This window comes from Callorhinchus milii, unplaced genomic scaffold (assembly GCF_018977255.1).
Source record: "Callorhinchus milii isolate IMCB2004 unplaced genomic scaffold, IMCB_Cmil_1.0 Scaffold9, whole genome shotgun sequence".
Lineage (NCBI taxonomy): Eukaryota > Metazoa > Chordata > Chondrichthyes > Chimaeriformes > Callorhinchidae > Callorhinchus > Callorhinchus milii.
This window is the reverse complement of record NW_024704750.1, coordinates 11111854-11128379: the sequence shown is the minus strand read 5'-3', so window position 1 is coordinate 11128379 and position 16526 is coordinate 11111854. Positions and strand designations below refer to the sequence as shown.

General features: G+C 40.1%; 1 protein-coding gene across 5 annotated transcripts in view; it reads left to right on the top strand.

Moving 5' to 3' along the window:
• Window positions 1-7639, top strand: part of stxbp6 (syntaxin binding protein 6 (amisyn)) — an 86491-nt gene extending 78852 nt beyond the window's left edge. For 4 of the 5 annotated variants that reach the window (XM_042337850.1, XM_042337847.1, XM_042337848.1 and 1 more), the window contains one exon: window positions 6682-7639. In XM_042337850.1, the coding sequence (XP_042193784.1) occupies window positions 6682-6705 (24 nt within the window). In that variant the 3' untranslated portion in view covers window positions 6706-7639. 5 annotated transcript variants of the gene reach the window in all.
• The last annotated feature ends 8887 nt before the right edge of the window (window positions 7640-16526 follow it).

The window sequence follows — 16526 nt, the reverse complement described above, 5'->3', positions numbered from 1 at the left end:
GTATGAAAGTGCACTCCATCAAAAGCACTTTGACAAGTAATTCAGGTTAGCAGATAACAAAAAGAAAGAATGAAAAAAAACTAAGTTAATATAAATTCTATTCCCTCCATAGGGATAACAACAGAATGAAACCCAAAAGCTGTATAAGTTTATCTGATTGATGAAGAACCAGTATGTAGCACTCTCACTGAAGATAAAACACCACCATTATAGAACCATTCTGGCCCAGGGAGACATCCATCCTGAGGCATTGATCCTCTTGAGCCCAACAAGCCGCGAATTGGAAACTTTAGCAGACTGAATATCCCATAATAAAGTAATAGAGCAAATAGGATTGAAACAGAAGGGAGCCATATTACCTAAGTTAGCAGTTTGCTACGAGTTGCTTCTAAATTATGAATGGGCCTTTGCCCCCTTTGGTTGTACCATGAAATGTTACTTCCAGTATTGCCTTGCTCTATGCATGCCATCTCTTTAGTGAATGTTATTAATGTAATGAGCCGGGCCAGGATCCCAGCATTACTACCTCGGATCCTACTTTTTTCCTTAGTCTCTGGCTTTTTTTAAAAAGCATATTCTGGGTTTGTTTTGGTTGATTGTTTTGGGAGCCCATGTGGTACAGAGAGTGATCTATGTAGATCTTTTCTCAAAGAGATAGACTGGATGGGGTGAGGTCCAGGAGAGGCTCGATTTTTTTTATGGTCTGCAGGAGATGCAGTCTTGTTGGGCCAAATGGCTGCATTTGTGTTTTAATGTTGTCCTCTCATTTGGTTCCACACTGAGCTCAGAGCTGCACTCTACTAATTACACTTGTGGCAAGATGCCTCTGCAGTGTTCACTTGTGTACAGAGCCCAGTTTATGTTGGGACACCAATCGTCATGAGCTCAGAAGTTGCTGGCTGCATTGCCATGGCTGGCAGAAGACCAACACTGACTTCACACAACCCAGAATGACACGAAGGCAATGGTGTACAAGTTGACAGAATCCTGGAAGGGGATTTTACTGCTAGATTTATCTGCTGCTTTCTTCGTTCTAGGCATGTAAAAGAAGCTATAGTTGCAAATTGGGGAGCAATCTATTTTGCCTCATTAGCTGTCAATCTTGGATGCCTAGCGATGTCGTAGGAGGCATTGAACATTCACATGTACATTCGTGCCCCCTTGCTTTTATTAAGCTTATTTAAAATATGTTTAGCATGCATGTTAAACTGGTGTTTAATTCACTACCATGTGTGCAGCGCCTGGAGGCTGCAATGGAGAATAATAAGCAGACTCAATGCTGTTATAATATTCTCAGTAAATTATTTTCGGGCTATCCACGAATGGCACCGTGATCATGAACATTCTGACTGCAGAAGTGTTCAATTGCTGTTACGAAAGGGCTGTTGATGCATGACGTGTGAGGTTAAAGTCCAAAGGCAAGTTGTCACTTTTGCTGCCAGTCACTTCTGAGTTGTGTAGGTGGCACTGCAGACTATGTCTTTCTATGCTGTCCCTCTATAACAGAATAAAACGCATTACCTGTAACTTGACCCTTATAACCTGCCCTTTGTGTGGCACCCAAAGATGGAGTTACACTGTAGTTACAAATCTGTACTTTTAGTGTTTATTTTTTTAAAAAAGGCTTGTATTAATACAATACACATTTGATGCTTTATAAGTCACTCAAACCTATTGCAACATCAGATACAGCTTGGGCCATTTACATGCTCCAGTGAAGTATCTTACCCCCAAGTTTACAAGGTTGTGGGTTCAAGCGCCACTTCAGAACTCTGAATTGATAGTCTGGGGCAGGGATGTACCACTTGTAACCCACGGGCCATGACTATTTTACTCATGCGTAATGCACTCCACAAGTTGGCATCCCTGCAGTGCTGCGGAGAGTTGTCGTCATTCAAATTAAATGTTAAGTCCATGTTAAAGATCTAAACCATGGCATTATTTGAAGCAGAGAAAGGAGGCTTTCTGTGTGGCAACAATCCTCCAGATAAAATTAGTCATTGATTGTGGGACATTGCTGTGTGCAATGCAAATTGGCTGTCACATTTACCTATAAATATACAGCAATTACACTTTAAGTAGATCTGCTTTGAGACATTGTTGTGAAACAGCCCTGTGTCAAATATAAAGAGTTAATTGCAGAACTGTGGCTAATGTTCTTGCATCAGACACCTCTATGGATTCATACAGATTGATGTTTTTAAATATTCTTGATAAACTGGGGCATATTGCTGGTATTAATTATACAGAAAAAGCTGTGTTCTTTCATTTTTACTTGAAGACTACTTTTTACACAAGGACTATAAATGCCTCACCATAGTTCCACAACTGCAAGAGACTTGTTAACTCTCATGGTTAGCTATAGAAGCCTAAAAAGTGCAGAATTTCTCTTTGGAAAATATAGGTCAAGCTTGGATTTTTATTTGAAACCAAGGAAAGTTTAAGTGGTACTGCTAAATTGTCCCAGTATGTCAGCAAGCCACATATTTAACAGTATGGTTTTGGAAGACTACTGTATACTTTGCATGAATTGTACTTGCAGTGGTCACAGTGGATGATTTTGTTTACTAGAACCTTTGGGTTAGATTCTAATCATGAAAATTACAATAAGTCATATTTCCACAAACTCCCGAAGCAGATTCAGCCTTTAACGCTTAACATGAGCGCGGTGTAGAGAAAGCCTTTGGCACTCTCATATTGTACAAGTGACAGATAGTTCTTGGAATATGGACTAAATTTAAGGTGCACCTGAGATGCTGACACAAACTTCTCCTACATCACTAGCTCTGCTTGTCTGCTTTTGGATGTGAACTGCTCTATCACAACAGGCATATCTACCTTTCTTTGCTTATAGCCTGAATATCAGGGGAAGTTGGTACTAAAATGTACATAAGCAATGAAGCAGCAGATAGAAGTAATTTAGCAGCTTTACTCAGGGCATTGAAGATCAGGTTTTGTATTCATGTTAAGTACATAGCAGTTAATTTAATTTGAAAGGGGAAAAAGGAGTCTTGTATGTAATTAACAAAGAGTGCATTCTGATGCCATGTGCACTGCACACGGGGACATTTTTCATTTTTGGCACGAGTGGCATTTTAATGAATGAAGTACTTTGTGCATCAGGCTGTTTCTATGAAATGGGTCTTGGGATGAAATGTCTTGAGACTTGGATGCTTTACTCCACGTGATTAGGAAAGTGGGGCCATATTTATTCTTCAGATGAAGCGCAGACATAAGCTGCAGATATTGAATAATTGAATTTTTGGCAAACTGTTTCATCGGCAGACAGGAGCCTTTGAATTTTAAAAATATTCATGCTGTGACTGCTCTGTCCTGAGACTTGACAAATAAGTCACAATGTCAGGGACTAAAGGAGGCTTTAAGAAGAAAATCAGACAAAATATCACAAATCTGACATAACACTGACACCACGCATGACATTTTGTGTGCAGCGGGGGAAGCAAATTTTGCTGGGATTGTTTTTCTTTCCTGTCCTTTTTCAAGAAAACTTTCATAAGCAAGTGCAATACTATCTGAATTTCCATCCTCACTTTGCTTTGAGTCTGCAACTCCGAAATAGATGGTGGCATCGCCTTGAGTTACGAGGTGATTTAATTCTGTTTGACAGGTACTTACTATGAATCTTTTTTCTTGCACCAGAAATGCATTTGTATTCCCATGAAATTAAATTATGCTAATTGCACATTGCCCTTGAAAATTCTCAAACCGAGACCCACACAAGTTAGCTTTGCTGCTGTGAAATAATTAGCATCAAAGTGTTGCGAAAATGGAGGTGGGCAGAGTTCCACAGGAGAAATCTAGATGAAAATTGTGGAACACTACTACCGTAAGCTTGAATTAATAAAGTAAAAGTTCTTAATTGATATTTAAAAGGAGTAGACTTTAATGAAAAGAGTTGTACCTAAGGACACAGCTGCTTTTATTTCATTACAGGCAAGTCATTTTCAAATCTTGCTCGTGTTACAATTGTGCACGTGCTTGTGTCACTTTTTGAGACGTTGAAAGTTCCTGTCAAGTGAGCTTGCCAGGTAAAATGTTTTGTCCAACGACAAGTTGCATTTATGTATCACCCCTCACATAGAATGTTTCGAAGCACTTTACAATGGGGAGGGGGGGAGGGAAGCTGACTATGGACATGATTAAAGAGGTAGATTTTAAAGCGAGACTTGAAGATTGACAGGCTCAAAGAGAGATAGAAAGGTTTATGGTCACACACCTATTAATAAATGGCAGCAAGCAGTGGTTTCACCATGCATTTTTAAACTCAATCTGAATGGAGCTCATTATTGCTTGGAATTCGCCTTGCAGTATTTCTGGAGAATGGAACCCAGAGGAATGGTAAAGGCCAGTCCAGATTTATAGCTGAGAGTTGAAATGGGAATCATTTTTCTGTTTTAAACTGACGGTCTTTCGTATTGACAAATATTTGTTCTGCGTTTTCCAAACAATGCAACGAGATAGACCTTTTGGAAATGCTTCATTGCATCTAGGAAACAGCATTACAATGGAAGCTGTAATGAGACAAGGCTGACTCTTACAAAGGAGGTTACTTTCGCATCTTTCACTGGAGCAAAGTGGTCATTACATCTTGCCTACACATAGCCGCAGTTTAATTTGCACAGCCCAGTAGTGATTTAGTGTTCTGTCGTGCTGGGGAGACCACCTGCAGGACTAGATCCTGGCTTTACACTTAACTGCAAAGAGTGCAATGCCAAATTTGGAAAGATTACATTTAGAAGTTAGAGAGCTGTTTTTTGATGATGAGAATTTTTCAAATGTCAGCAGCAGTTGGAGGCAAATGAGCAGAACTGTGCAGTACACGTATGTACTGTACTTCAATTCACGTGTGGAGTTCTACTTTGCCTGATGTGAAAGAGAGAGCGAGAGTGCTCTTCCAAACAATTCAGGTATTAGAAGCAGGAGCAGGTCTGCACCATTAAACCTTTTCACCCACAAAATATAGTTAATTCATTTCACATTATATTCTGTGAAGCGCTTTGAGACATCTCGAAGACATGATAAGGCACTATATCAAATGCAAGGATTATATTATCACTCCCTTTACGACAAAAGCGAATATTTGCTGCTGGCATACATTGTTTTCAAAAGTGACAACTGATGACAATTCTAGCTGCTAGACCTTCATTGCTGAGAGCTGCTCATTTGCTGTCAGCGAAGCTCGGTTACAATTAGCTGCGATTGTAATTTTGTTTCTTTGACCAGTGTTCCACAGATCGTGTGAATCATGTGTTAATCTAGGCTTTCAGTTTACCACATTGTTATTTCAGCCCTGCCAGATTTTTTTTCCCGTCAGTAGTGCTGCTGGTGCATCAGTGTCCATTTCAAACTCTTTCTGCAGCTATATCATCTTTTTGTGGAGCTATTTCTTCCCAATTAGCAGATAGGTGCCTTGTATTGGTTTTAGCTGGTTTACTTTCAGCAATGTGCACTGGGGAGAGAGGGTCCCCGAAATAATTTGTTGGCTTCCAGCTGCCCAGTATTGAGTATTCTTCAGGAATAGGGAGGAGAGGGATTACCAGTTCAGTCCAGAACTGGCTAACCTGAAATTCTGCTGCTGGGATTGTTCAGTAGCAGGAACTGGAATATTAAGGTTGCAAATTGGCCTTTTTTCCCTATGTGTTACAGATTCCTGCTGATCAAAATAACAGAATGCTTTCTGTTTCAGTTATTGATTTAAGCTTGTTATACTCCAACAGTACCTCTTGCCAACCTGCACCCTCCAGGGAGAGAGTGCACATTCCATTCCAACAATCTGTCCCTGGGAGCTCCACGTGTAAGTGGGATGCATGGAAATCTCGGCTTGGTTTAGATACTCTTTAAGCATGCTGATGGGTTTCTGCATCTATCAGACACCCAGCTGACCAAAAAAGATTGATAAATTGAAATGTCTGGTTCAGCTAATATGAAGAAAGGTATTCTTGTGCTCCAAGTAGAGCTGAAGTCCTTGCACCATTTTCATTTTAATATAATGTCCTAGCTGCAATGGCCTGTTTCAAAAAGGTTTGCCTCGTTGCAGTCACGTGCTTGTTTAGGAAGCTAATGCTGACCTGAGATCACTTCAGTGAAGGTCCTTTGGTCCATCTGACCTCATCCCTCCAGAATACCCACCCTGCCATCCTCTCATCACAGCAACAAGATCACAATCAGAGTTTGCCCTTGAAAGTATCTTAACATGTTGATGTTTCATCCAACCCTAACAATTACCAATCAATCTATTCCCCCCTCCTACAAGTGCATAATTTAATCCTGTATATGGCAGCTGAAAAAGAAACCCTCCAGGCTTCAATATAACTTGTCACATCATTGGAATTTACATTGGGAAGCTGATAAGAATCTCTGAACATGCAAAGTTCAACTTGTTAAATGGTATCATTCATTCCGAGTCAATCAACTTCATAACTCACTTTGATTTGCATTGATTTGTGTTTTTAAACTTGAGGTATGAAAGGAAAAGTGGGCTTGAAGGGAGCTGTAGTTAATATTCTGTTCAGCAGATGTAGTTAATTAGAAAGTAATGAGTATAATTTAGTGCTGTGAAATAGTAATTGAGGTTCCATCATTGCTGACTAACCATGTATTGCTGCTAATGAGTTATGATAATACTACAATCTCTTATTTTCTCTCCTTGTTTTTTCACAGCTTGCAATGAAGCACAAATGCTGAGCAGTTGCCAAACATTTGGGAGTAATGATCAGGACAGACAGACTTCACATGACAGAAGAGACAGAAGTTTCCCAATGTACATTTCCCAAGACGGAAATTTATTCTTCAAACTTGATGCTGCCAATATTAGAATCTGTTTCAATGGGTATTTTTTTTAATTTGAATTTGCATTGTTTAAACAGGAAGAATACAGGCTTGATCTTTTTCAGTGTCTTTAGATTTCCAGGCTATTCGCGCTCTTGACTGGTTACAGCTGTAGTAAGCTTTCGTGTTACACAAACAGCTTTTAATCAATGTAGTGTTGTATTACACAGTAACAAAGGAAATGTTTCAACAATTGATGCTATTTTTGAAGAAAGTCTTCAATAATCCTTGGGAACAGTGTACTTTTGGCCGACGTTTCGAAGTGCAATGTGACGAACTGTGACCAAACATGTTGTGCTCATTATAATGGCACAACCTCTCATTTTAAAATCAACCAGTAATTGTCCTGGCTTCTGGCAAATGCACGCCAGGTCTGTCTGTATGACTGGAAATCAGCTGGGAAAATGCCTGACTGACTATACATGCAATGAAGGAAATTTAAGCTTTTGAAGCCTCCCATTGGAGATTAGCAGCAGCATATTTAAGTAGTGTACAGAAAAAAAATTCAGGTCCATGTTTCATATTGAAGAATGTATTTGTAAAATGTCAGGTTCAGGTAGTTTCTGAGGAGACTGTCTCACTTACTGATGTAGTTCTCTAATGCTGAACATTACTGAAGAATTGTGTAAAACGGCAGTTCTGCCGGTTCAAATCTCTTGTTAATCCTAATTGTTGTCGCAACAAAGTTTGTGCTGTAGAATTCTGTGCACTTTTCTTCAGTCTGTGGGTTAGTGCTCTGTTTATCTACTGTTTCAAGCCTTAATGTCATTAAAACATTTTGATTGTGTAACTAGCTTTTTTGTTATGTTATTTGAGCCATAGTACGACTGTGCAAGTGCTTATCGATACAAATATTGTATAATTGTATTCCATTTTGAACAGTGGGTAAAACTCCACCTCTGTTTTTATGTACTTTATGCAGCAATTCTGAATTTAGCAAATTATTGAATTCAGTCTTTGAGCTCAGCTTTCTGTAGTTAATTTACTGGGAATCCTGCTTCAGAATTAAGGTAGTAATTAAGAATTTGTCAAAATGACGTAGGGTCTGAAATGCTACACAGAGTACAAGAACCCCCCCCTTCCTCTTTATTTTAGTATTTCCTTTATGTTTTTAATTATATATCAAAGCCCTCCAAACTAGTCTAAGGATCCTTCCCCCCTCCCATATGGGAGCAATGTCCTGAATAGTTAAGTTTTCCTTTGCACTGTGATGTACATAAGTTGAAGTCACTGCAGATTCAGAGTGTAGCTATGGTCCTGAATGGAACTTTCTAAACATTTCATAATTTTTTTGGTGCTGAGAACTAACCAGATCAGAAAAAAAACGTACATGCAAGATATGCATTCCAGCTGATATTTTAACGATTTTACATTTATATAGCATCATTCATGCTAGGAGGATGTCAAAGGAGCACAAGTTTCTTCTTGAAAAGTACACGTGAGTGGGTGTCTGAAATATTTTGCTACTTGGAACATTTGATACATACAGCACAATCCAGTCACTCTCACCGCCCTCTAATAATCGCAATCAGACTAATTTGAAAGTTGTGCAGATTTATATGTGAAATACACAATAAATGAAGATGACAGGTAAGTTTTATCCTCTTTGGTTAATGACGTATATTTAAGAGCACAGGTGATTCCCTCATGCATTTATTTACTCACGACTTGCATAATTTACAAATTGGACCCCGAATATAAGCTTGAGCTGGAATTCATACATTTTGCCTTTGATGGATTGGATTTACATTTCCATTTTTTGCAATTAGATGGAATAAAATTGGACTGAAAAACCAGCTCTGAAGCCAGGTGGTAAGTTTACTGACATCATAAGCCATATTTGTGTTCAAATCCATTCACTCCCTGGGACCTCCCTACCTCTGCAACCTCCTGAATCTACCACCCAATGCCTCCGCTTGACTGGTACTGGTCTCCTACTTGTCCCTCGCACCCTCCACTCCATCATTGGAGGTCACACTTTCAGTCTCTATGCCCTGAAACTAACACTCCCTCAATTCCTCCGCCTTGCCCCTCTCCTCTTTTTCAAGTCCCACCTGAAAACCTTTTTGACCATGCTTACGGTCACCTGCCCCCCCCCCCCACCCCCCCGGCTCGGAGTCAGGCTCCCCACTGTTAAGCGTTCTGAGACGCTACCCTGCATGGAGGGCGTGCTATATAAGCGCAATTTGTTGTTCCTGAACTTTGCAAAACATTATGACAATTGCTATTTCAGAGCACAGTTGTTCGCAACCAACATCTGATTTATTTTTGGAGTTGTTATTTACTCAAGCAAAGAGCATAAGATCCCCTTTTATCCGCTTTGCAGAGCCTTTATTTAAGATGTACACCCTACTTTAATTCCTCTGTCAAAAAAAACACTTTGTTTTTGCCACAAAGCATGAGATCACAGATTTTCCTTCTCAAGCCAGATAATGCCCTCAATCTCCTGCCTGATCTAAGTGGAAAAGGGCATCAGATTTGTGTGCTATTGTACTGAGCATCACTTTGCTAATATTTAACACCTTCGATTAAGACCTTTACACAGTATCAAGAGTACTCAGCAACTCTGTACCAATCCTGTACGAAAAACAATAAAAAGCGTACTTTGTGAAACATTAATTTTGTTCCCCAGGATGATAATTGCAGTTTCCTGTTTGTACGGTTGCATTGTCTTTACAATTTGAACCTTTCAAGAGACATTTATTGCAAACCTCTGATATAAAATCAGGTTTTGTACAACTATTAGATACGCTTTATCGCAAGAGCTATGGGCTGACTTGTTAATTTATGAATAACAAAGCATTTTTCATGGGTTTTGAAACTGATCGTTTTCTGCTTTATTGAACCTTGTGGAAGAGACTTTCTTGATGGTTCAGCTTATTGAAAAAAGCTATTAGTTACTCTGATCTTTCAAAATGTGTGCATCCCATTTATGCAAATACAAGCTCTTTAACATGTGATCATGAAGCAGACCAGCAGTACAACTGGTACTCAATCTGAGTGTTCAATCATATTCAAATGCGGACCCCAAATCTGGGTCTCCGTAGAAATGAGGCTTACTCCGCCACTGTTAAGCGCTCTGAGACACTACCCTGCATGGAGGGTATTATATAAGTGCAAGTTGTTGTTCAATGGTGTCCATTTGTTAAAGGTAAAAACATCTGACGAGAATCAACAAATGGCAAAGTTCAATGTAACATCTGGTTTCTACAAGTTGTGTGTATAGATATAAACAATTTTCTAGTCAATTGCGAGCAAGTAAAATCATGAGATTGGGAATTATTTTTTTAAAATCATTTTATATTAGATAATCAGGATTGAGAAAATTTATAAATCTAAATCAAGGAAGTAATACAACAAGGAGCCAATACATTTACAACCATGAAATGTTCTATAAATGTAAACTCTTTAAGTTGCAATGTAGTTGCCTCGCATTGTTAAAAATGGTACAGGATTTACAAATAAATTGACGCAGTAAATCAAGGCAAACAGAGGAAGCCTATTCACATCTGCTTTTCTCCATTGGCTTTGAGGCCGGGGGGGCGGGGCCGCCGCCTGCCTCATTGTGTAGGTTTCCCGACGTCATTGGGCGGGGCGATGACGTCACTGTAGGCGTGGTGGCAGTGCAGCGCGACGGACCTGCGTGAGACCAGGCAGCCCAGAGACAGCCCTCAGTAAGCGCCGGCAGGGTGGTTAAGCGGACCTGGGAGGAACGACCCTCCCCCCCCCATTGCGGACCGGGTAGAAGCAACCGCTGGCTCCCTGCCGGCTGTTTACCTGACGTCACTGGGGGGGCGGAGCGGATCCGGCCGCGCATGCGCGATGTGCGCAAATGGGGAAATTAGTTTCGTTCCATTTGAGATTGTCTGTGTTTTGTGAGTTCGTTGTGTCTCTCTCTGAGAGTGTGTGTGTGTCTCTGAGAGTGTGTGTGTGTGTCTCTGAGAGTGTGTCTCTCTCTCTGAGAGTGTGTCTCTCTCTCTGAGAGTGTGTCTCTCTCTGAGAGTGTGTGTGTGTCTCTCTGAGAGTGTGTGTCTCTCTCTGAGAGTGTGTGTGTGTGTCTCTCTGAGAGTGTGTGTCTCTCTCTGAGAGTGTGTGTCTCTCTCTGAGAGTGTGTGTCTCTCTCTGAGAGTGTGTGTCTCTCTCTGAGAGTGTGTGTCTCTCTCTGAGAGTGTGTGTGTGTGTGTCTCTGAGAGTGTGTGTGTGGTGTGTGTCTCTGAGAGTGTGTGTGTGTGTCTCTCTGAGAGTGTGTGTGTGTCTCTGAGAGTGTGTGTGTGTGTCTCTCTGAGAGTGTGTGTGTGTGTGTCTCTGAGAGTGTGTGTGTGTGTGTCTCTGAGAGTGTGTGCGTGTCTCTCTCTTGAGAGTGTGTGTGTCTCTCTCTCTCTCTCAGAATGTGTGTGTCTGTCTCTCTCTCAGAGTGTCTGTGTCTCTCTCTCTCAGAGTGTCTGTGTGTGTGTGTCTCTCTCTCTGTGTCTGTAAGGTGTTGAGCTCCTGTTAGCCTCACTGGTGTTTCTCTCCCCCCCTCCCAATAGACCACCCAGTTTGTGTTAAAGACGAAATTACTTTTTTTTTAAAAATTGTTTTGCCACCATTTAATATGTGTTATTTCCTCCTGTCTAGTTTTTTTTTTAAATCAATAAAAGTGAAAGGGTTTCTGACTGAAAGGGCTGCTGCTGCTCCTGCTCTTTCCCTAAGTGATCACTGCAGTAGATATGAAAAAAAATTGTGTGCAGCTTTACATTCAGACATGACCTAGAAATTGGCCTTTTGCACACACAAAAAAAAGACATTGAGAGGTTTTTAGTGACTTGTGTGCAAAAAAAAGCCAAAGTTGCCAAAGTATGGAGCCTTAAAATGCCTGTGCCCTGCCTAATCGATCACAAAAAACAGGTACAACTAAGAAGGTACTAATAATAATAATAATCCTTGCATTTGATATAGCGCTTTTGCACTTTCATGCAGTGAAAAACACATTAAAACCAGGTGTGTATTGTGTGCAATTTTTATATTAAATAATAATCATAATCTTTGCATTTGATATAGCGCTTTTCACGTCGGGAGGACGTCCCAAAGCGCTTCACAGAATATACTGTAAAGTGAATTGACTGTATATTTGTGGGCGAACGATTGAAAATGACCAATTTATTATTGTTTTGTGTTTTGGAGGGATTATTATTAGGCTCTGTGTGGAGTAAGGAAACTTGCCCAAGGTTTCGCCCTCTGCCTGGAATTGAACTCAGGTCTCTCACTTGCAAAACGAGTGCTCTAACCACTGAGCTACAGGACTCCACAATTAAATCACGAGCTTGCAAATGTCCTCCCAAGGTTATGTTTCAAAGAGGATTCATCGGATGTTCTGAAATGCCAACCGTTCGTGTTAATCTATTACTAATATAAGATTTTTTTAAAAAACTGTTCAGTTGATATAACAGCGAAGCAGATCCTCACACAGCAGCGCAGTGTTCAACAATATCAGACCCTCGGGGCTACATCGTCTCCATCATGTGCTCCAAAGACAAACTGCAGGTGAATGTGGTTTAGGAATCTTTTTAAAACGACAGTACTGTGGTTCACCAGGTTAAAAAACAAACAAAAACGCATTCATTCATATGCATCTGTAGTTATGCCTGTGTGTTGACCGTTTTGCATGCAGGTTGCAAACTTACCAAGTTCAAAGCAGAGGAGCTGCAACAAGAGGAATAAATGTGTTTGCATTTGGAAAGCTTCCCTCCAGCAACAGCAAACGAGTGAATGATTGTGGAACACCAGTCAAACTTAGCACTGCCCTCACTCTGTGATAGATTTCTTCAACCTGAAGGTGTGACAAAGCTGTTGCTTTGAGAAGGAGAAACAGAACAATCCCCTTGTGTAAACCCAAGAACTTTTGATAAAAGTGACAGAAGTGAACTGGAATCGTCTTTTTAGCCTCAGAATTCTTTCTGGTTATTTTTTTCTCATTCCTTTTGACCATCTCTTTGCTTCCCTGGGCAGAGCCCATGCTCTTTATTTTATTATTAAAAAATGTTATTCACTGCAGTAATATTAAATATATGTAGGCGGCGCTTAAATCAACTTGTACAGATTTAGGAGTAAAATCACCCAGAATCTTTGTACTATTATTTTGAAGGGAAGGCAGGTTTCCCAGACATTTTTTTAATGGAGTCAGTTTTTAATAGTTGCATAGAATTTCACAGTGTATGTGGATATTATTTGCCCGTTCAGGGACCATAAAGGTGACATTGTTGAAGACATTTTGGGGCCTTTTTTCAGATATGGGTCGGCCTGGTTCAAAAGATTGTGGGTTCAAACCGCACCTTAGGACTTGGGACGTCCTCCCGATGTGAAAGGCACTGTACAAATGTAATTTTATTGTTGTTGTTGTGGCTTCAAACTGATGTAGAAATCTGTAAAGAAGCCATGTCAAACCCATAAATTAACCTGTTGCTCACATTGGTTATGTATTTTCCTTGGAACACTCAAGTGATCCAGAGAACATACAGTACTGTGTTCTCTTTATACAAATTGTATTTGTTAGGTCCAGTTGCTAATATCAGTGACTCATATAAATGAGATGTGGCAGCCTGCATCACATCATTTCTGTAGTTCCAGTTCTAGTTGGTATTAGTGCACATAGCATTCATTAGTAGACTATTAGATTAACACTTCTACCTGTCTATCATTTGCCAGTGGTGTGTGATGAATGGGAGCTTACATTAAAGTACTGCTCTATAGAGATAAGTGAAAGCCTCCTATGGATTGGAGCCAAATCCCAACCATTGAATAGTTTCTTCTTCCAGCTTAATGGTGAAGTGAAAGCTTAGTTCATTCTGACACAAGATTCTAGTCTTGCAATTGAAAATTGCCCGTCTCTTGACCCTCCATTCTGTCTAACTCATCTGTTGTCTCATCAATTGATAATAATAATACTTGCATTTGATTTAGCGCTTTTCACATCTTCTAGACGTCCCAAAGCGCTTCATAGAATATACTGTAAAGTGAATTGACTGTATATTTGTGGGCGAACACGGCAGCCAATTGTGCACAGCAATGTTCCACAAACAGTCATGGATTGAAAATGACCAATTTATTATTGTTTTGTTTTTTGGAGGGATTATTATCAGGCACTGTGTGGAGTAAGGAAACTTGCCCAAGGTTTCGCCCTGTGCCTGGAATTGAATTCGGGTCTCTCACTTGCAAAGCGAGTGCTCTAACCACTGAGCGACAGTACTCCACATGATGAAACCATATTAGTACTTAACATGGAATAGTTTATGGTGATCTGGATTCTACTGCAATTCGTTTAACAGGTGACTTCTGCGTAATATTTTTAGGCGATAGAAACAGAAAAGCAATGCAGAAGGATAGAATGTTTATCCCACAATTATAATGGGAGCAAAGTGATGAATCTAGGAATTAAGGGCCAGATATAGCTGAAAATCTGTAGTGGGAATATTACTTGAGAACATTGTCCATCTAAAGAACACAGGGCATAAGGAGTTATCGCAAACTCACTTTAGTTCTTTGAGGATGGGGGTGAAAGAGTGAATAAGGGCTACCCAGTGTATAGAATTATTGTGGTTTACAAGACTTTTTGTAAATAAATGTCCTTAGGGGAGACATTGGTCCTTGATCATTAAAAGAATTGCAATATGTTTTTAACTTAGCTATGATACATGCATAGATTTATCCTTTTGAGTCTAATCAAGGACTCTTACCAGCAACCAGTGCCTGGGACATCACTGGTAAGTACAGGGTCGAGATGTTGGAATGACAGTAGACAAATACGTTCATGAAATGATGAGATAAACAGACTCAAAACCATAGAGAAAAGCTCGAAATTCATGACCGGGTACGTTGTATCCCAATTGCAATCTCGAGTATTAGTGTTTCACAGCAATAGATTTTCATTTTCTTTGCCTGATCATGAACCTCACTTGTCTCGTCTTGAGAAACATTGGATTTTCTTCTTTCACATCATTTAATGCAAACTGGACAGCGAACCCGGCCCAGATTGTATTTGATTAATAGCACAGCATGTAGTGTTGCTGCTGATGCTCTTTTGTGTTACAAAATACAATTTCATGCATTTAGAAATGCCACTCATTTAAGAGAGCCATGGAACCAACTCCAGCCAACCAGCCACATCACCAGCACTCACTTTTAAACATATATGCACAAAAGAGTGACAAAGTGAGAGAACAATTGCCATTCTGCTCACTCCATCCACTGTGTGCCTGAGATGTGATTTCCTGGGGTCAGTGCTAATACACCTGTATTTGTAAATATTTCTTCACAAATCGGATAAACTTAACAAGTAACCTTATTCATAAATAGTCCTCAATCCATTGCTTCAGCTCTGCTGCTGCTGCTACTTAGACCCGTCTTGCTGTGTTATAACTCAGCAGAATGTGCAAACCTCTCAAGAATTTATGTGAGTGGAGAAACTAATTCCAGTGGCAAAAGCCAATACGTTTATTCTACACTTTTCAGACTTGGCAAGTGAATGGAGGGAAGGATTTAAGATAAATTAGCATAATGCTGATGGTTGAAATGTTTGATTCTTGATTTGATTCCACTTCATGAATAAACACTTTAGGATAATGCACTATTACTGCAACAATAGTCCACTCCAAAAATATCACTGCAAGAGGTTATTTTCCGGTGACCCGACCCTGAAAAGCTTCATCCACATTCCACACCTATGTGGTTTACAGCTCTAGTCTTTCATTCTCTGCTCTTCATCCAGACCCTAAAACTGCAAACACTTTCATTGCAATATCCAAACCCTCAGAATCTACAACAATTTACATTAACAATTTACATTCAATTCAGGAGTACCTCTCAAAGAGTTTTACATATCTGACTCACAGGAGCCCCATTCTCTTTTTAGCTGTGAACATTTTGTAAAGATTTTAGACCGCACCCTTTCATATCCAATTTAACTTTTCATTCCTTTCAAAACCTTAAAAGTAAGTTTGAATCTTCCACTTACCTTCCTCCTGCTAACTCCTAGCATTTCGCAGATTGGAATCATTTCAAAACAAACCAAGAATGCATAGGTTTGGAAACGAGCTTTAAAGACCAGCTTTGTAGCAAATCAAAACTGATGATTGTCACAGTACTATCAGATATGTGACCAGGAATAAATGCTTAAGAATCAAGCCATGACAAGAGTTCATACACTAATGCAGACTTCACCACCAGCCTCATGACCAGACCCATCAACCTGCAAGAGGTGATTTAAGGGAACACCTGTACGTGATGAAGCCCCATTTCAGTTGATCACTGAGATGATGATTGTGCTTCCACCAACTGACACTCATTCTCACCAGAAAGGTCATCTGATGGAACGCAAAACTCATCCTAACCTATGCCCAGCCTGAACCATTTTTGTTTGGCTCTTTAGGGTTTCCTATCGACTTTAGGGTTTCCTATCGACCGACGTGAAAGGAGCTATACAAATGTAATGTTGTTGTTGTTAAAAAGTTTGTTCACAGTTTCCCTTGTAAACTCTGCAAATGTAATAATACATTGATTTACTGCATTTGGTACAGTGCTGATTTCATCAAAATGCTTCCAACTGTCCTTTCTCCCCCACATCCGCGCCATGACCGGCACTGCATACCACCACCTCTGCAACATTGCCAGACTCCGCCACTGCCTCACCCCTCAGGCTGCCG